This window comes from Plodia interpunctella, chromosome 14, assembly GCF_027563975.2.
Source record: "Plodia interpunctella isolate USDA-ARS_2022_Savannah chromosome 14, ilPloInte3.2, whole genome shotgun sequence".
NCBI classification, from domain to species: Eukaryota; Metazoa; Arthropoda; class Insecta; order Lepidoptera; family Pyralidae; genus Plodia; species Plodia interpunctella.
This window is the reverse complement of record NC_071307.1, coordinates 8,889,124-8,910,950: the sequence shown is the minus strand read 5'-3', so window position 1 is coordinate 8,910,950 and position 21,827 is coordinate 8,889,124. Positions and strand designations below refer to the sequence as shown.

Sequence of the window (21,827 nt, the reverse complement as noted above, 5' to 3'; positions counted from 1 at the left end):
GATGTGTAAATACTTGAATTTGAAATGTATTCTAGTAACAATACAAAATTAAATAGAAAATATATATCTGATACTTACCCTGTATTCATAAAAAACTCAAAACGCACTTTAAGCTAAAATATGTTTCGTCTCTTTGTCATTTTCAAATTTATAAAGCGTGATAGTAACAAAACATATTTTAGCTTATAGTATGTCTTAAAATTTTATGAATAATTTCTGAATAATTAGATAAAAGTAACCCACTTTATCTAATTATTTATTCAGAAATTAGGCCTTCACTGGCACTTTTCCACGTCATTTTCTAAATTAAATTATATTTACCAAAGCTACTTTTTCACGTCATATTCTAAATTAAATTGTATTTACCAAAGCTACAAACTACTAGCATTCCGGAACCACTGCTGAGAAGAAATGCCGAAGAAACTCATTCAAACAGCGTTGGTCCATTTATTTTATCTATGGTTGGTCCCTATCATGCCAGAAGGGCTTACCATTTTTTAAATATAAATATATGTATAATTTTTTATCAGTAATATAACAATGTAAGTACACAATTTCACAATATAAGTATTATGGTCTCTAACAAAGACTAGGCAAAATAGAGGATTAAAAAAAGACACGAAATAAAAAAACAACGTCACTTGAGACAAAATCTTTATTTGATTAAAATCTCTGATAAACCCCTTAGCGGTCCTGGATCGAGGCCGCCGTGCTAGCGCGCTACTCGCAAGTTCACCCGCAAGTTCACTTGCATGTTCACTGGCAACTTGACTCGCTTGTTCACTTGCAAGTTCACTCGTGCGCCAGTCGCTCGCCTGCTCGCTCCTGACCAGATGTCTACGCAATCTAAAGACATCGGATAAACTACACTAATCCCTACTAAAGTACAAATACTTCTTTAAATATAATCTGAAATCTGACCGATCTAACACTAACTATATAATATCACTGAGGATCACGTTCAATGGAATGGAACAAATCACATATTTCGGCACCCTGCTCTAAGTCTTATATACAAATAGGTATAGTTTGTACATTTAGATAGAAGTAGAAAAAATATTGTCTATTCCTCTACCAAGCTGAGAGAAGCGGAGAGCGGGCATCGTCTATAACCTAATAGCCAATTAAAGTATAATTAAATACGTCAACCACTCTTAACGCCTACAATCGAAATGAAAGCCCTAATCGGCTAATTTTAGTTTACACAATTCACAATTAAAGGCGCGTATGTTATGACGTGTTGCAATAGTTAGAGGATGTCGACGTCACGTCGGGAAAATAAGCGTTCATAGACAATGCCCAAGCGTTACAAGTGTCGGGAAACGGCGGGAAACTACTGGGTGCCGACCTGTCGCTGGCGGCAACGACGAGAACGTCCCGCGACTGATCCGAAGTCAGCTTCGGATCAGTGGGCAGAAGGCTCCAAGGTCTATTCTAGACGACAAACTTCATATGCGTAGGGTTACCATTTTAAAAATTTCAAGAGAGATATTTTTTTTATTACGAACAAAACGATCACAAGACTCGCCGAAAGGTCTAAATTTGAAATGAGTCAAATACAGTTCTAAAACAGAAATACGCCCTCGCATTTTCACGAGGGGCCATACCGAATCGGAAGGAACCGACTTTCGACCCCCCCCCGAGAGTAGCGAAGCCCGAAAGCGGTTAACGAAACATTAGAATAGTAGAAAGCGGGCGTGGGGCGGGTCAGAGCTGGCAGGTGGCACGCAGCAGGCGCGCCAGCAGCCGCCGCGCGCCCGGCAGCAGCGCGCGCAGGCGGCGGCGGCGCTCTCAGCTCGGGAACTTGTTGTACAGCGCGTAGTGCAGCTCGTAGCCGGAGAAGCGGCAGTACTGCGCCTCCTTCTGCTGGAACTCGCCCAGCGAGGAGAACTTGGTGAGCTGGCGCGGGCTGTCGGCCGCGGGCGAGTCCTGGCGGCGCACGGACGGCTTTATTATGTTTCTCCATTCTCGGAGGATATTTTTTTTTAAGTGAAAACATCCTTTAGCGGCGCGTGAGCTGGGCTTAGGGCAGGTTTGCAATTTACATCTCAGCATTTAATCGATACGAGGTGAGATCGCGTTGTGGTTGTCGTTGCACCATAATAATGCAATGTGTTCTTGGTTCGCTGCGTCTCACTTCGAATCGATTCGATGGTGAGAAGTGAAATGCAAATTCGCAATTCACGCTCTTATCGAAAATTCGTAATACCTCAAAAATGCACATTAATATTTAAAGTTTTCACTCCGGTCGGCACTCCCGAAGTGCAACCCATTTTTTTAAACTGTCTTACTTTTACTAAATGTCGACTGGAAACTAGTCCTTGAAAGTAATGTCTTCCATGTCTTTATAACTTGAATAGCACACTCAATTATTGACATCCATGGAGAAAAGGCTGCGGTGAAGTTTATTGCGCCACTTCTTCAGCGCTACGCTTTGGAAGTCGGCAATAGACATAATTTTCGGTAAATTTTATCATACTTATTATAAATAATTTAGAATAATATAGTATAACGAACCGGCGTAGCGAAAACGGTGAGCACGAACTTGTTCGGGCGGAAGGCGCGCAGCACGCGGGCGATGACCTCGTCGTACGACGACACCGGAACATTGGACTCGAACGACACGTACGAACACGAGGGCTCCGGCGTTATGTGGATCGTCATGTAGCAGCCCTGAACAGTTTTAATTTCGAAAAATTATGTTGTGGCGACTAGAGTATTAATAGTAAGGGACGCCGACGATCTTGAGATCAAAAAGTGAGGAAGCGGACCCTGGGCTCCGACGCTCAACGGCTAAGGAAACAACCGGGACGCTAAAATGAGATAGGGAATGAGATGAAAAATATCTGAAATCGAATGTGATTTGTCCCGGATAGACAGGGGCGGGGATATATCCGGGACAATTATCGATAATCGATAAGATATCATTTTCAAAATCAGTTAATAATTATGTGTGACATGTGACAAAACCATTTAAAAAATTGTTTTCAACCTTTTTACAAAAATGACATTTACAACAAAAACTTTTGAAGAGTTCCCTCGTACAGCCGATCCTGTTACACCATCAGGTCGTGGTTATCATAATATTTAAAAATTATATTAATAATATAGAATATTTCAAAATTAATTTGCACGATTTAATCCCAACAAACACAGTTACCCAAATAGAGACATAACAATATAATTTGTTAAAGAAAAGAGACAAAAGGATGACATTCTGCATGTCATTGTGACATTCTGCATGAGAAAATAAAGATGAACAAAGATACCACACACAATATCCAGAAAGCCGCATAGTGCCCACGGGAAAATCGCTTTCTGAAGAAGTCGCGAACTAAAGCTATATTTTTATATAACAACTTACTGACGGTAAATCCTTATCTCCCTTAGATAGCATAAAACAAAAATTTGAAAATAAATATATTAGGACAAATCACACAGATTGAGCTAGCCCCAAAGTAAGTTCGAGACTTGTGTTATGGGATACTAACTCAACGATACTATATTTTATAACAAATACATATATAGATAAACATCCAAGACCCGGGCCAATTAGAAAAAAGATCATTTTCCATCATGACCCGACCGGGGATCGAACCCGGGACCTCTCGGTTCAGTGGCAAGAACCTTACCACTGCGCCACCGAGGTCGTCAATTAAAACTCTTCGTTTATTCAATCAAATACAAATAAACACATAATTATTTTTTTATTCATTTTACTCTGCGATCGACGTATTTTTTATGAACACTATACATTTTAGTGACCGACATAGTTATGTAAAATACTTACATCTTTAGCGACCCCGTTCATAGAGTAGCCGCATGGATCAAACAAGAAGTCGTCTATGACCATCCCAGGAATGATTTTGTCTATGCCCGATTTCTGTAAACAAAAAGTGAAACTGAATATAAACATCATTTACAAGGAGGCGCGCAGCCGTGAAAAGAAATAAAGTCATTAAGATTTATTATATTAAGACATTATTGAGTGGTCAATATAATCCCGTAGATGTCGTACAAGGCGACTAAGGGACGCATAGCCTTGGCAACTGATGGGCATCAATAGCGTTCCCAAAGAGGGCTAGTGTCAGGCGGCGGCGGCGGCCAGTTGTAAAATCAAGAAGATTTTAAGGTTTTCTTTTTACGCTGACGGGCTTCACAACGACACAGTCCCGAATGAAACTAGAAACACGCGGTGATGAGACAGAGAGGTGAAACAGGAAGTTAATAAGGACAAATCACATTGATATGTCCTATATCCATATTATACGAATTACTACGAATCTGGGCAACATTTCACGCGCAACATATCATTCTATTTCACCCATTTCTATTGACTCGAGTGAAATAGCACATAGTCGATTTCACTTTGTAATATACGCAAAGCTCAGCGCAGATGGCGCTACTGATACAACTAAGGTACACAAACATTGCCAATGGGGTCAAAAAGCGCCAATTTTCAATATTGTTGCAGATTTACGACCAAAAATAGCTTCTACCAATTGTGGTGCGAGTTTAAAGGAAAAAGGAAGAATTTCGTGGATTATCCTGAAAATAATAACACTTGGTTATGTTCTGCATTATTTGGTCATCTGTGGTCATGGGGTCATAAACTGATATAAACTTGATTTTGACTGAAGATTTTGTATGAAGTCCATATTTAATAAGTCTTCACGTGTGAAGTGTTCCGATCTTCTTTTCGAACTGGCACGAAAATTTTACAGCGTGAGGCGTATCCCATAGTTTACGAAGTTTTTCTATCTTATGGGAAACGATTTTCCACAATATTTCGGCACCCGAATATGCTACACTGTTGTATATTTTCACAAACGAATGCTTACATAATGAAAGGATTAATAAATTACTCTAAAATAAACGTTTTAATCGAGATAGCAAAAGGCGGCAAAGCTTTTGTGTACCTAACATACAGTGCTGTACTCTGGCGGGATAAATGCGCAGTAATACCCTATTAACTCACGCAAATTGTAATGAAAAGGAAGGAATGATATGTTGCGCGTCAAATGTTCCCTAGTGTATTCGTGGCTTAACTCGAAAACTACCAGACCAGACCGATTTTTGTACAGGGGGCTTACCATCATCACTGCATCTACATCGCTAATTCGTTGACATAACGATGCATTATATGGATCGATACCTAAATTACAGTGACATAACGATCCATTATATGGATCGATATGTCAAGCGATGTAGATCTATATGCATCTACATCGCTAATTCGTTGACATAACGATCCATTATATGGATCGATATGTCAAGCGATGTAGATGCAATGATGCAGTGATGATGGTAAGCCCCCTGTATAAAAATCGGTCTGGTCTGGTAGTTTTCGAGTTAAGCCACGAATACAATTTCATTACATTACAATTTGCGTGAGTTAATAGGGTATTACTGCGCATTTGTCCCGCCAGAGTACAGCACTGTATGTTAGGTATCGATCCATATAATGGATCGTTATGTCAACGAATTAGCGATGTGTTTAGGTCCTGGTGACTACCTAGTCACCAAAACGATATGAATATAATGTGATTCCTGATGAAGGTTTAGTTACTGACTCTGGTGGCCTGCGCGGCGTCCTCGCAGGCGGCTCGTGTGAAGATGTCCATGACCTCCGGGTCCAGCTCCGACATCAGGATCTCGATGGTCTGGTCCGGCTCCGAGGACTCCCGGATCACCGCCCCGTGTTGCTCCTTCTCCAGGGCGTCCACTGTACCTGGACAAACGACGACGATCTCAGCCAATTAATTCGACGTGTGCGCATTCGATTCGAGTTTATATTTATAGTAGGTACCAAATTATAAATATTGTGCTGTCAAACAGCACATCAAGTTATCCTGCGTGAACTTCTATGGCGCGGTATAATAGCGGCGAGTTTGCAATAAATTTGGGTAGGTTGATGTGCTGTTGACTGTACATTAGTTCTCTTAGCAACTAGGTACAGTCAACACCCAATTTCATTGAAAACTCGCCGCTATTACTGCGCCATAGAGGTTCATGCAGGGTAACGCGATGTGCTGTTGACTGTACGCGATGGGTGGCAATAAATACTTTGATAATATATCATAATGTCATCTATGCCTTGTGTACACAGCCAAGTCCGTAAGGCGTTAAAGTAGGCCCAAGATTGCCTGGCAGACCCGTGCTTCACCCAGGTGGAAATTGAAGGTGAAATACGTGTCTGGACTACGTAGCTATTGTAAGCAACCGCAGGGTCAATCTAGGGTCTAAAAAAGGGACTTATCAGGAAAGGAAGGCTGTCTTACTTCTCTTTCTTTTTTATTCTTGCATCCCTGTCTATTATCTGTTCCCTTGCGCACACCGAAACATGTCGAACAGACAATGTTTTTTTCCTATGCTCCCAAATCAGCATTGTCATCATCCATCAGTCATCGATTAGTTTAGGATAGACGGTTAGTAATATAATAACAATAGGTACCTTCAAGTGGCAACAGCGTGTACAGGTACCAGCAGTCCTTCTCCGGGCCCATGATGTAGGCGCGCCCGTCGCCGAAGAACGAGTCCAGTAGCTCCACCTGGTGAGGAAGCGCTCAAGTTAATATTCACAGCTGTATTTTCATATAGATTGTTCAAAAACTCGACCTTCACATGAACTTTTTTTTACGTCAAATTTTAAATTATACGGTGTTTGTCAAAGAGCTACAAAATACTGGCGTTATGGAACGACCACTGTTGAGGGAAATTCCGAAAGAAACTAATTTATTTGACAGTGTTTGCACTCTAAGTATTCTATAATTGTATCATTCTCGGCATCAAATTAATATGTTGTCCGATAGCCTATTAATATGAGTTTTTGTATAAAGATATACTCTAGATATACTCTACTACTCATACTCTTCATATAAAGTTTCTGTTACCAGCGATATATCATATAATTAAAAGGAAAATATTTATAAACGAAACTATGTCGTTACATGAACTATGTAACGGAAAATCCGATAGGGTTATCAAATTGCATATGCAAATTAATTGGAAACTCTGGAGCGGTAACTCCGGTAACACAATTTCCTTCGGCTCCACGCGTGGACGTTATTAGTTCGCCATCGATTTTGTTACTCAGTTTTATAATATCTTTACAATAACTTGGGAGTAGAATCTGTTTTGTTTTGCTGCGTCTTCCCTCAGTCGATAAGAAATTCGGAGCCGCAAGTTTCATATTTTTAAAAATAAGAATGTGATGAAAAAATTCTGGAATCGAGATTTTTTTTCATCTCATTATTTATATTCAAAAATAAGTTAAAAAGCATGTATAACAAACAAACCCAAGTTTCTTAATTATTCTCCTACAATTTGCACGATGCGGTATCCTTAGCTTGTCAAACTATTGGCACGCATATCATCCTTTACAACATCAAGACTTTCTACTGGATTGACAGCACCGAATGAAATTAGAAACACACGAGTGTGTGAGAGAGTCATGTTCAACTATGACCCAATACACTGTCTCTCATTCACACAAGTATGGCCGGCCTAATCACGTATTCGGGGAATATTACACACGCATATAGCTTCTTAAGTCCAAGTCATTGATAAAAAATGCATGTGGCAATAGTTTGTTATCCTAGGTATCTCCATAAAAAAATTACAATGCGGAGTGCACTGGCGATGGAGAGCACTGCGCGGAGTTCCCATGTAAATCTGTCTCTGTCCAGCATACCTACCTCTTTCAAGAAATTATCATGCGGAGTCAACTGCGCCTTCGGGCGCGCGAACTCCCGCCGCGAATAGAACACGTTGTGTACGCATGCGTGGCCAGCCACGTCGCGTGCGAGGGAGAGCACTGCGCGCACGCAGCGGAGCGGAGTCGTTGTGCCGCACGTCTTGAGGATCCACCGGCGACGGGACACGAACATACTGCTCTCGCTAGAATAGAAGAAAAAGAAGAAGTTTAATTATTAATTGTTAAATTTTACTACTACAGGCAACAGCCCGCACTAGCCTTGATTTTGAGTTCATTAACTATATCCATACAATATTTCATCAAAAAAGGTGCAGCGGTTTAGCCATAAAAACTGGCATAAATAATACATATAAACGGTATGAAGAAATATGCCTTATTGCGACCAGCTTGTGGGGTTTAGCTTGCAAACTTTTCTAAGATAGAGCGAGAGGTTGTGAGGGAAGAGAGAGAAATAGATAATGCGAATGAAGGCATATTAATTAGTTCCTTCCCTGGCAGCATTGTTTAAATATATGTACAAGAGATATACATACATTCTTTAATTAAGTGGCCTAGATTAAAGATCATTGACCCCGTTTCCTCAATACTAAATCACAAATTGCTAAATTGTAGACCTATTCAACTAAATGACAAATATAATCAGACGGCAAGAAATTGTGCCAACAATGAATGGTGAATTTAGACTAAACAACTTTTGTAAATATCTAAATGGCATGTAATTAACTCATTTTTAAATGGGTCAGTAACCTTGCCATTGTTACTAGTTCTATTATTTTAAAGAAACTATTAATATGAAAGAAAGAAATATACATTTTCCGTTATAATTATTTGTTTTATAATATGCCATATTGTTCATTGACATATTGATATCAATATTTGGTATTTACACGAACAAAATGAAATTACAAAGGACCCAATTCGGCCCTGTCTAAAACTTAAAAATTACTTTAAAACTCCTAGCTGTTCTGTACTGGTCATAGAGGATTCAAATTCTATATGCGGTGTACAATTTCGTGTCCCTTTGAAATAATATTATAATAATATAGGTATTAGGACAAATCGACTCTGAAACGGTTCTCCGACAATTGCTTCGTCTACGAATGTTTCGTCGACAGAATGTTTCGACATCGGGCGTTTGAACGACAGAACCCTTCATCTACGAACGATTCGCCGACAGAATGTCTCCTCTTTTCTGTCGGCGAAATGTTCGTAGACGAAGCAATTGTCGGAGAACCGTTTCAGACTCCCAATTTTCAGTTGCCCCGAAGGACTCCGGACTTGAGCCATGCAAATCACAATCAACTTGCCAACAAAGTGTTGAACTGATAAAGTCTATATTTAGAGGTCTATCCGAGGTCATCGTGACCACGGGTCACATGTTTACACTCAGATTAGGGCGTCTGCCGTATTGAGAGTACTTAATGAGAATTTTGATAACGTTATCGTATAAAATATTCTACGTACGTACAATTTTAGCGAAGTCAATTAAGTGATGTTAACAGACAATATAGTTAAAAGATGATTATATTTTTGTAATTAACTTTGTTTCAAAAGTGTTTTTTTTTTTATAAAGAAGCATTTATTTCGTTCAAACGTAGTGAAACACTGTGGCACAAGTAGGATTCGATCGAGAAGTGATTAGCAAAGATTAAATAAGTTAAGCTACACTAAATATTTATTTACACGTTGTTGATGTATGTAATCGAACATTCTACACGCTGAAAAATATTTTCGTGATGATAACAAATGTGACTCAATAAATGTAATGACATTTACTTGAAATTTATCATATTACACGAAACTGTGTCATAAAGTCAACCGACATAATAATTATTATTATTTCAACTAGCGTCCCAAGCCGGCTTCGCTCGGGTAAAACCATAATAAATTGCACCTAAACCACATTATCTATTGGCGAAAACCGAACAAAAATCTGACCGGTAATTTTTTAACATCATACAGACTGACACGCAGACGCGACAGGACAGAGGGGTATTTCTTTTTGTAATATGTAAAGATATTTTTAAAAATCTAATAGGATCCAAACACGACATCAAATATGGTGAAAATATGATATTTACTTTATGGTTCGGCAGTTTACGTCGCGATTTAAAATATGGCAACACAAAGAAATATCTTCGTAGGAAACTCCCAACATACTGCAAATGAATACAAATTAACGCGTGTACACATAAGGCTGAGACGACACTGAGCTATATACTATACATTGTAATCTATGGTCATTGGTCACTGATCAACATACATAATACACGTGTCGTGCCGGCCTCGCGCCAGCATTTTGCTAAGATTGCAATTACATATTACATTTAAATAATACAGTAGGTAACAAAGAATATTCTATTAGATAAATATCGTTTAGCCGTTCCTATAATATGGCGCTGACAAGAATTAGTAAGTAAATTTGGGTTGTTTTTTTTTCGGTCTAAAAACTATTATTCCGGAAATAATTAATTAAATAATTCATTCACATACATAGTCTGGATAGGATACTGTTACTTCTTAAGCTTCCGTGCAAAAATCAAAAAACGAAACTCTGTCACAGCCAATTTTATTTTTATTTTATTTTTTATTTATTTAAATTTATTAGACCAAAGTAGGTGAAATTTGGTGAGATGGTGTAATCCAATGACCCAAACACAGATGTGCAGAGTATTTTTTTTTTTAATTGAAATAAATAATTGTGATTTTCGGCGGATAAATTAGGAAATTAAAATTTTTGTTATTATTGTAAAATAAACAAAAAGTTTCGATGTTATTCATGAGAATAGACGAAAATTGACCTCATTGACCCATTGATCTCCGAAACTACTGAGGCAAAAATTTTGAAAAAAATACTAAATTACCTAAACTACATATAGTTATTTGCTTGTAGATTACAGAAAATCGTAAAATAATTCTGTATATTGTACGGGACCCTCTTCACACGAGTTCAACTTGCAATTGAGTTTGACCGTTATTTTCAACTTTTTAATAATTTGTCGTAAGTTGACAAACTTGAGTTCGTTCAATCATATATCAATCTCATTCAATTACTCGTAACAATTACCGTGAAGACAACACCATTTATGTAATTTAATGCGGTTTAGTGGAACTTTGCACTATGTGGATTGTGAACGCGCACTTAATCTGCTCGTGTTGATAATGATGACGATTAATATTCCAGATGTATTTCATTACTGCATTATGCAATGTTATGCACAGGCAAAGCGACCAGAAGGAAACATTTTGTATGTTATTACTATTAGCTATATGTATTTACTGGGTAAAACATTAAATATATAACGTAAACAAATAAGATTTGACGACCTCGGTGGCGCAGTGGTAAAGTGCTTGCCACTGATGGAAAATGATCTTTTTCTGATTGGCCCGGGTCTTGGATGTTTATCTGTATATGTATTTGTTATAAAATATAGTATCGTTGAGTTAGTATCCCATAACACAAGTCTCGAACTTAATTTGGGGCTAGCTCAATCTGTGTGATTTGTCCTAATATATTTATTTAGATAAATTTTATTTCACATTTAATTAATTTTATTACATTCACAATAGAAATAGTATTTTTTTTAGTTCTCATTCGAGTTTACGAGAAAGTTATCGATTTTGACATTTAGAAAAAAATATCCGAAATGACTTGTAGTAAAATACGACCTAATTTACGGCAAATCAAGTCAAACATATTTTTTTTATAATAATATAATATAAATGTTAAAATCGATAATTTTCTAATAAACTTTAATGAGAACTACAAAATGGCAGGTTTTTAATTATTTTGGTCAGCCTATTTGAACCCATAGTTCATAAAATATTTGTTCTTTCTTCAGTTTAGAGGTTACATCAAACTGAACTTAAGCTTTAAAAACGTTAGATATACTTTTATTTATTTATTTATTTTTTATTTATTTATTAACATTTCTTACATCTAACATTACAGGTTATTACCTAATGCGTTAGAATGAGCCTATTGTAATCTGTAGCAAATCACATATAGTCCAATTCTTCTGAAATCATTCAAAGAGCAACAAAATAGGTCCAGATCATTAGCCACGATATTAATTGTGCGCAATGCCCGCGTCAGCGGCGCCTCTTCCACCAGGTTGGTTCTCCCTTGCGGCACAGCTAGCAGCTGCGGCCGGCGACGACGCCATACGTATCTGTTTGGTACAAATATACTGATTTGTTCTAAGATACTGGCATTGTATATCCTTCCTCTTAGTACCATAAAGATGTACGATACCATGGCCATTTCTCGTCTCACTTTAAGCTAATACTTAATATAATTCCTTATCATCTTAGTGTACATGGACGATAAGGAAAGTCAACCAAATGTCTAGTTACTGGACTTCACGATATAATTTATTGTGAGAAATTTTCTTGAAATTGAGAATATAATTTCGCAACGGAAAATATTTGATTGTTTTCGGAATGGAAATTAATTAATAAAGTTAGCTCAGAAATCAATCGACGGTGGCTTAACAAAATGCTAGTAATATTATATTAGCGAAAGGCTGGCGCAGCCAGGAAGCCCGGTACACCCAGTAGTGGGTCGGGCAGAGGTCTATACCCAGCGGCGGGTCACGGAGAGCGGCCATCATCTGATGGTGATTTAATATTACACACTTCAATGACAATTATTTTTTTAATAATAATCCTTACTTATCTACCGCGTCTGTCTGTCTGTTCGCGATAAACTCAAAAACTACTTTTCACCGATAGATAGTGTGATTCCTGGGGAAGGTTCAGGTGTATAATTTATTATGTTTTTACCCGAAGCCGGGACGGGCCGCTAGTTATAATGATAAATAATAAAGCGATTCCGGCATGTCGCCGCTCCACGGAAGGGTTCCAAGAAGGCTGGCAGCATTACCACTTTGAACCGTTATGGCAATCCTTTGCCGTTGTTGTAAATGGTATAATTAAGAGTTCATCTATCTATCTATGTATATCTATTTGTGTGTGCAATTGTGCATATTTCAGCTGCAGGCGCACGATTCTGGGAGTATTACACAAATAGCCTAGCAATACGGGCTATATTTACCCTGGGTTTGTTGGCAAATACCTGAAGCGGGTTCCGGGTTCGAATCACAGTTGACGTTTTGTTTACAAAATATATAACCTACCAAGCGCGAGTCGGACGCGCGCACGTAGGGTTCCGTAACATTGTATAACAAAAAAACTGCAAAAATAATCACGTTTGCTTTATAAGTCTCTTAATTTTTTTATTATATTCTATTTTTTCGTATTCGTTGTTACAGCGGCAACAGAAATATCACATTTTAATATTAACTGTGTCTATCACGGTTCATGAGATACTACCTGGTGATAGACATACGGGCGGACAGCGGAGTCTTAGTAACAGGGTTCCGTATTACCTTTTGGTATCGTGACTGTGTGTGTGTAAAGATACCTGCATCTTTACACACACACACACACACAGTCACGAATAAAATAAACAAGGTGTTTAAATCTAATCAAAAGTTATCAAAACAAGCGATTATTGAAGTTGAATTCTCATACTTTTATCATTATAAATATTTATACAGATTTTATTATTATCCCTTGATATGAAACTGTTATCCGAAAATAAATAAATAAATATCTATTTTTAATCATATTTTTGCCATCTAATTGTCTTTTTTTTTAGTTACACGGTGTTACAAAAAAATATTCATTAATTACTTCGAACGAGCTTAAATAATAGGTATTATATTCCGTCTGAAATATATTTTTTAACACACGCCATAAATTAGTTTTATTGTAGTTTTTTTTTTTATTAGTAAAAGCGGCAGATTTCTAACTAATAGTTTACATAAAACACATGGTCATAACGTGACCGACATGGTAGGTAAAGTACGTTTTTTACGAGTCCTAACATATATATACAATCATTACAGTATATATATTGTTGAAGTTTGTTGAAAATAAACCAAATATTATTTCAAACCAGTAATTCTTAGTTAAAACATTCCACCAATCCAGAAAAGTGTTTTTTAATTTATCTGTCATCTCTGCATGATCCCGCTTGCGTTCGGGGTTGTGAAGCCGCGAAGCCCGGGGTCGGAATAAAAAAAACCTGAAAATTTTGAAGATTCGGCTGTGATTAAACAACCGCTTGCCTGACGTCAACCCTCTTTGGGAATGCTGTTGCCTATCAGCTGCCTAGGCTGTGCGTCCCTTAGTCGCCTCGTACGACGTCCACGGGAGGATACGGAGTGGTCCTATTCTAGGACGGGGAACCACACGCCATATATTTTCTATACTATTATTATAAAGACGTTAGCGTTAGCGAGTTTGTGACTTCGTATGTTTAAGGCGGGAAATATCTGAAACTACTGAACCGATTTCAAAAATTATTTCACTATTACAAAGGTTCATTATCCAAGATTGGTATAGGCTATATTTTATATCAAAATTCTCACGGGAGCGAAGTCCCGGGCAACATCTAGTAATTTATATTATTGTTTAAATAATAAGACTTGTAAGGAAAAATTAACTTTATGTGCAGCTGTACTGTGTCACTTCGAGAATGCACCCGCAACATCCACACTAGGGTGTTACTATGTCAGTATTCAGTTTACACATAGTTACACTGTTACTTGGCGGTACAAATAATACACACTAAAGATGCGCAAGCGCTAAAATCTTATGCAAAGGTGGCAAGATGGCGTAAAGATGGAGCATTCCGCTATAACTCCACTCAATTATCCAACGAATTATAAAACGAATTCGTAAAATGAAATAACAAGTTTTTTTTTTAAAGAAAATGACATTACTACCACACGCTTTCATTATCGTCAGAGAGATCTTATGGCATTTAACGCCTGACAAAAAACCCACGTCCGTGCTGTGAACGGTTGGAGCCGATCTGGGCTGCACCATCAGGTCATGCTTATCTTAATAATGCATTGTCATGGAAACTGAAGCGACGTGGGAAATTTCAACTCTGTATGACAACTGGAAGTTGGATAAATCTAACTTGCAAGATTTGATTACAGACAACGGGCCAGGTTAGGAAACTAAATAAAATATTGTAAAAATAAAAATATCAGGTAGAATTTTAAAAAAATCATTTATACAGTTAATACGTTATGTATTTTCCATGAAATGACTAATTAGTATGTCTAATACGGACACACAGATTCAGATACATAATACAGATCATAGTTACACAGATTTGGCATGTGTTTTTAGTCGCGCCACGTGCACATTCTCGAGTGGAGCTCGAGTCAACCGACTCGGCAGACTTGCTAAATATAGCACTGCAAATATAGGCATACCTACTCAATCGTTTTGAATTTTCTATTGTATACGCAACGGCACATCAACCTATATTGCAAATTCAACCCAAAAACGACTTTCAATATTCATTTCGCTACAATTGAACGGCTGAACCGATTTTGATTTGACATATCTAAGAATAAAAAAATACTATCAAATAAAAATAACCACATACAAATAGATTCACCCATTGATGAGCTACGGTGCCACGTACACAGACAGACACGCTTAACGGTCAAACTTATAACACCCCTCTTTTTGCGTCGGTGTTTTAAAAAAGGACGCGAATAGATTTATTCGGGTCTGACAATACGCTTGTGATATGACACCCCTGTCGTTGAAGTCGTCCACAGGCCGCGGTGACCACTTCCAATCAGGTCAGCCGCAAGACAGTTTGCTTGCTCAGCAGTATAAAAAATTTCCTTCACTCTTTGACTAAGAATGACTTTAAGGATAGTTAGTAGTTGTTGTCATGCTATGTGTGATTATACATTTTGTATTTATGTATACCATGTAATTAATTTGTGAAATAAATACATTTTTGTATTGTATTGTAGTTGCACAGATTTCGAGGTAAATATATAAATCTGTGAGTACCTAGTTGAGAAATTAATTCGGGCATAGCTGCGAGCAAAAGCATATCATATAACATAGTATTCATGTACCTCAATTATTAAGTACATCTTTCTTTCGCAAAGCATTTTTTTACTCACAATATAGTAATGACAAAACTTTATTATAGTACCTATAATATATTTTTTTATATGACGTGAAAGCAAAAACACCAAATCAATCATGATAATAAATTTTATAGTTCATGTTGTATATAGTTCATGATAATATATTACATAATCATAGTATCACATTATACGCAAGATAATATTATACAACGTGTAATCGATTTGTTTTAATTATATCGTGATTATGAATATTACATACGTAATTAGGCATTAAGTATTATAAATGGAGCTTCTAAAAGAACCGGTCATATTATTCTCTGGGCACATAAAGATTTATATATATACTATATTTCTTTCGATTCGACCGAATTAATTCTCGAGGGCCACAGATTACAGCGTTTAATTGTGCAGGTGATAAGACAAGTAGAGCTACGGAACCCTAAAAACATACGCATCAAACATTATAACAATTTCAAAATATCATTTTAAATTCAGAATCTTTCAAATCCTATTCAAACAGAAAAAAAAGAAAAACTTATTTCATAATTCCTTATGCGTACGCAGTAGGTATTTATCCCGCCAGCCAGTGTTTTTAGGTTTTACGACATTCCCGGAACCACCGCGTCATGACGCAGTGGCTCCCGGTATGTCGTGCGGGTCGTGCCTGTTGATAGCTACTTGAGCGCGCAGACGATCGATACTAGCCATAGCCGAGATATATCACATAGTACTACGCATGTTGCATTGCCACGTGATGTGCAGTTGCTACCGTGTTTTGTAGATAGCGAAGTTGAAAATGCTATTTTGATGGTTGTAATTATTTGTTACTAAATGCTAACGAAGCCAATGGCAATCAAGACATGCTTTTTGCAAATATTTGGCGTCTGTCTTTTTCTCAAGATAGCCCTTTGTGATAATGTAGTAAACATTGACTTCGATTTAGGAAAAGCAGTCGATTCGATAAAGATAAGAATACATGATCAACAACGTGTCGTTCAATACATAGTCAGATCTTTTAATAAAAACAAACACATTATTTTACAGTAAGAACGCAAAATTGTAACACCCAACTGGACTAGTACAGAATTAGTTATAAATATTGACGTTAATGCCCCTTACATAAATCACAGGAAGCCGAGAATTGGCACGGGTCCACGTGACGAATAATCCCAGTGGCATCGAAACTTCTATGTATGTGTGTGTGTTTTCTTGAAAGTGACACGGTCAGCATGTTTGAAGAATGGTATGTTATACCAGCGAGCGACCAGTCCGCTAATTGCATAGAAACAAGCTTTGAAACAAGAGAAAAATCGAAACATAATCTTTAAAATTTAAAGTTTTGTTTACACTGACCACGGGGCTTATATTTTAACAATATTTCAGACCTTGCTGTGGGTCAAAATCATACCACATACAACTACAACTTACACACAATAAAAAAAATATTCCAACAGATAAAACTAAAAACTACGCTTATGATCTACGCTTGCTAATATCTGAACATATTTTGAAAGACAAGTTTCTTGCCCTTGCAAAACAAGGTTGACTCATCGCATACAATGCCAAGCACGACCTTGAAAATTCGCAAATCGCAAACGAACTCACCATCGCCAAGGTGAACTGGATTCCTGTGCTTATTTTTTACTTTTTAAGTTTACTCTAAGTTTCATTTCATTTAAATTTAACATTACCTGATTTTTATTCGAGATTCGAGATACACAGCAGACATAGAGACACAGAAATCATTGTCAAACTTTAAAATTTATAAAGTTATGATTTCCTTTCATTAGAATTTTAGGTTTGACAATCAATTTTTATCTCATTGACCAACAAATCAGACCTGACCATAAAAATCGGCAACTTTTGACCCTAACATCGTGCTGAAGGCATTCAATATAAAATTATTGTGAAAGACCCTTCCTGACATCCGACCCTGACGATGCACATCAATGATGAAGTGATACAACTGACCAATCAGAGGCTATTAAAGATGCACTTGTCTCGACGGCAAATCAATCTTTGTTACTATTTAATGTCAATGATACGACCCATCTCGATAAAAGACTGGTGCGCATATTGCATTAAATTAATAACAATAGCATATATCGCTAATATTGCTATACTATGTAAAAAATCTAAACTATCAATTGAAAATTATTAAAAATTAAAATGCATGCATAAAATCATCACTTGGTTGCAAAATTCCGTTCGCATAATGTCCCTGGCATTTGCAAAAGGGACGATATCCGAAAGGGACACTATCGAAGCGAGAATCACCAATGATTCGGTTTCTAAGAGAAGAAAGAACATGGTCAAGGCGTCAAGAAGTTATTTGGGATAGGTAGGTTGCAAAAATATGCACATATTATTTTTAAGTTGGTAAGTGTTATGTAACCTCGACCTTGGAGATCAGACAGCAACAGTTCGCAACTGGTCCAATCAAGACTGTTTTTTACCAACAGAATAACAATTCATTGACCAATGAACACGACATGATGTCATCTGAAACGATTGGCTATTTTAATGCAGACGTACAAAACGATATATTTTTGGAAAATATATTTTTACTAGTATTTTATATTGGTTTTTGTGCATACCCACGACCTTGCTACGAGACAATATTCTTTTTCGCTTGAGTCATTATCAATTATATATACAAGCGGCCCTGTAATGTACTGTAATAAAATCTTGCAAGTTAGGTTTCTCCTACATCCAGTTGACATACAAAATTGAAATTTCCCACGTCGCTTCAGGGTCCATGACAATGCATTATTATGATAATGATGATGACCTGAAAATTAAATTATAATATTTTTGCGAAAATATTTTTTCATTTTTGTTTGCATATTTTTATGAAGGAAATACATCGTGAGGAAACCTGCACACTGGTTGATTATTAACTTGTGTGTGAAATGGACAAGGCAATGGCAAACCACTCCATTACTAATGCCAAGAAAATTGTTACGTGTACTTTATTCCATGTAACGACCACGACCCTCAGTCATGAGGAATACGACTATTGTACCGCTGGACCGATTTCGATTAAATTTGGTAATCCTTTAAAATATTTTTTTTTTCAAAAATCAACCCCCAAATGACTATAATGGAAGGGTGAAAATACACGCGGGTGAAGCCGCGGGAAACAGCTAGTATTAGATAATTAAAATTTGAAGTGAAAGTTCTAACTTCTGAATAAATAGAAATGCAAATTATGATTTTAACCCATCAATAACAGGAACTACGCAACATCCAACGTTCTAGACGCCAACGAAACATATGCACCAGTTCTATAGCAACCTTAGTAATGGCGCTTCACATCAACCGACCCAAACTGTTCAGAAACCGCCACTATGACCTATAACGTAACGGTCAAAGCAGGCCATCTTGCTGTATTGTGCCTGTACTGCAGCTGAGTGCAATACGCATGCGCCAGGAGGCCTACCTTGACCTTACCCGCGCCCACCCCTCTCTCCCACCATGAGACGAGTACGGGAGAGATTCATGTCATGTAAATTTACGAGCCTTCGGAGGAAATGCTGCAAAGAAGTTTGTGGTTCTCATTGCCTGATTTTCCGCCATTTTTATCTTGGATGCTATAGCTATGTACATTATTGACGTCAATTATTGCTCACGCAATAAAACTGTAAGCAATAAAGGGTAAAATACGATTTGTATTGTAGGTAGAATCAGTCATCACTACATTGGTATAAAACAAAGGCGCTTCCCGCTGTCTGCCCATATGTATGCTTCGATTTTTTAAATTAAAACTACACAACGGATTTCGATGCGAGTTTTTATAATAGATAGTTCGATTCCTGAGGAAGGTCTAGCCGTATTATTTGTTATGGTTTTACCCGAGCGAAGCCGGAACGGGCCGTTAGTAAATAATTCAATTGGATAGGGTAATAAAAAAAAATTAAAAATTTGAAAGGCCCGACTCAGATGGGCATTCTCATAACTGCTAGAACAGCTGCACCATGTTTACTGTGTGTGCCCTGCATAGCGTCACTTGTACTTGTCTTCTATCTATATAATAACTTCGAATTTGTGATTTGAAAAAAAAAAATCTCAACATAACTAAGAACACTCTCGATTATATTCTACTTAACATTTAAAAGAAGTTTTATCAAAATCGGTTCAGCCGCTTGATTGTTACGATACCACCTTCGAACAACCTATTCCCAGGGGTGCACCAAGTTGATAGACCAAAAACTGAATTTTCTATCCTATATTAAATTGGAAAAAATGTCGCTAGCTTCATAATATCTAGAGGTTCAACGGATTCCCATCAGGGCAGCAAGCGGCTAAAATCAAAATCAAATCATGAATTCAGAAAGAAGATCTTCACTATCTTAGAATGTGATAGTGAAGATCTTCTTTCTGAATAAATCATTATTTGCTACAAACCACTAGAATTTCGGAGCGATCACTGCGAGTTTTCTCAGTAATATAACATTGTAAGCGTACACATAACAATTTATTAATTATTGTTAGTACTTAGTGATGTTTATAAAATAGTTGTCCTGTCGTGTGTGCACGTTTTTGGGTTCCAGTCTGGCTAATAATGTTAAATTTACTTTGTTTACTGACGTTTAAGATTGTAACGTGTTGTGTATAAAATAAAACAAAAAGTGCAAGGTTAAAAAGCATACGAAAAGATATGACTGTGATCGAGTGGCGATGAAAAAAAAAATAGAACAGATAATATATAGTAAATAAACCGCAAAGTGCGTCTACCGCCCACTGGGCAGAAGTCAGAACTGTAGCTCCCGAAATAACCAGACGCCTACCCGTTCCAGAACCGTTTTTGTACGAGATAAACAAATCGATGCCCTGGGATTTGAGGATATGCTGTCCCTTTCTCTCATCCTTGCTTGAATTAGGGTCATATGACAGCGTAAAGAGAAATCTAAGAATTTTAAAGACTGGGCTGTGATTTTACTAACGGCAGCCAGCCTGACGTTAACCTCATTGGAAATGTTGTCGCCGCCAATCAGTCAAGGCTAGGCCCTTAGTCGTACGACGTCCACGGTAGGAGTGGTCAACAATGGTAGGAACCACATGCGTCTACTCATTTTCATGGTTCTTCCTCAATCATAGAGAGCAGGAGCTCAGGGTCCACTTTCCTAGAACCATTACCACGCATACAATTTAACGCTCAACGGTTAGTGTACATAATATTATTTTTATCATAAATAAAACATTAATTTCGGATTTCGTTAGTGCATCAAAACAAAAGCGATAACTGAGAAATTACTACTTTTACGATTCACGTGCCGTTTGATCGCATGCATACACATACAATCACACGTCGTCTTTGACAGCGCCTGCCAACATATAACGTAGGTATATTTTTAGATTTCATTCCATACAAATAGTGGAATGTTGAAATCATGGGTAAAAGGAAATGCAGAACCAGGTATTGCCAGATAACATTATCAGGAGTCAAAACCGCGACAATAAATTGAGCTGGATCGCAATTGAACCACAATAGTTCCGTTATTTTATTACCGCTTCGGATCACGAATTTTGTCGACGTCAAAACATAATAAACTTTCGTATTTATAACATTGGTAGGAATATAATAAATGCGAAAGATTGCGAAGGTGAATACATGTCTGTATGTTTGTTGTTCTTTCACGCAAAATTTGACAGATTGTTATGAAATTTGGTACACAAGTGGAATAACACACAGGGTACTTTTATCCTGAAATTCCCACGGAAGCGAAGCCCCGGAGCGTAACTAGTACACATATAATTGTGAGGTGTATCAAAGAGGCATCAAATGAAATATTAGTCAGGTTGCCTATTGTGACACATTAAGCTGGGACATCCTTTATTTTGTATACCGGCTCCACACTCGTCGAACAGTTTGCCAAACTTTGGCGGATTCGGTATACATTGCTGGTTCTACATTGCGGCAAATAAAAGCACTCATACTAACTATGCAATGTTCACGCATTCGCGTCGGCGGCGCGTCTTGAGTTCGGCTACAGTATGATTATGAGATTATGCACAAAATCTGTCCTTGGCTCACCAGTTCATAACACCATAAAAAACTACCGATCATCGATATAAATACTTGTTTGTGAAATGTCAATGGGAATTTTAATACTGCCTGTCTGATAAGACAC

The 21,827-nt window shown here is 37.4% G+C and overlaps 1 protein-coding gene across 2 annotated transcripts in view; it reads right to left on the bottom strand.

Moving 5' to 3' along the window:
- Positions 1–637: 637 nt before the first annotated feature.
- SamDC (S-adenosylmethionine decarboxylase) overlaps positions 638–21,827 on the bottom strand; it is a 28,873-nt gene continuing 7,683 nt past the window's right edge. Inside the window, exons 3-9 of one of the 2 annotated variants that reach the window (XM_053755042.1) lie at positions 7,698–7,899; positions 6,455–6,551; positions 5,574–5,731; positions 3,791–3,883; positions 3,365–3,385; positions 2,518–2,673; positions 638–1,929 (exon numbers count right to left, since the gene is read on the bottom strand). In XM_053755042.1, coding sequence (XP_053611017.1) covers positions 1,792–1,929; positions 2,518–2,673; positions 3,365–3,385; positions 3,791–3,883; positions 5,574–5,731; positions 6,455–6,551; positions 7,698–7,899 — 865 coding nt within the window. In that variant the 3' untranslated portion in view covers positions 638–1,791. The remainder of the gene's footprint in view (positions 1,930–2,517; positions 2,674–3,364; positions 3,386–3,790; positions 3,884–5,573; positions 5,732–6,454; positions 6,552–7,697; positions 7,900–21,827) is intronic. The other variant, XM_053755043.1, reaches the window with a different exon arrangement.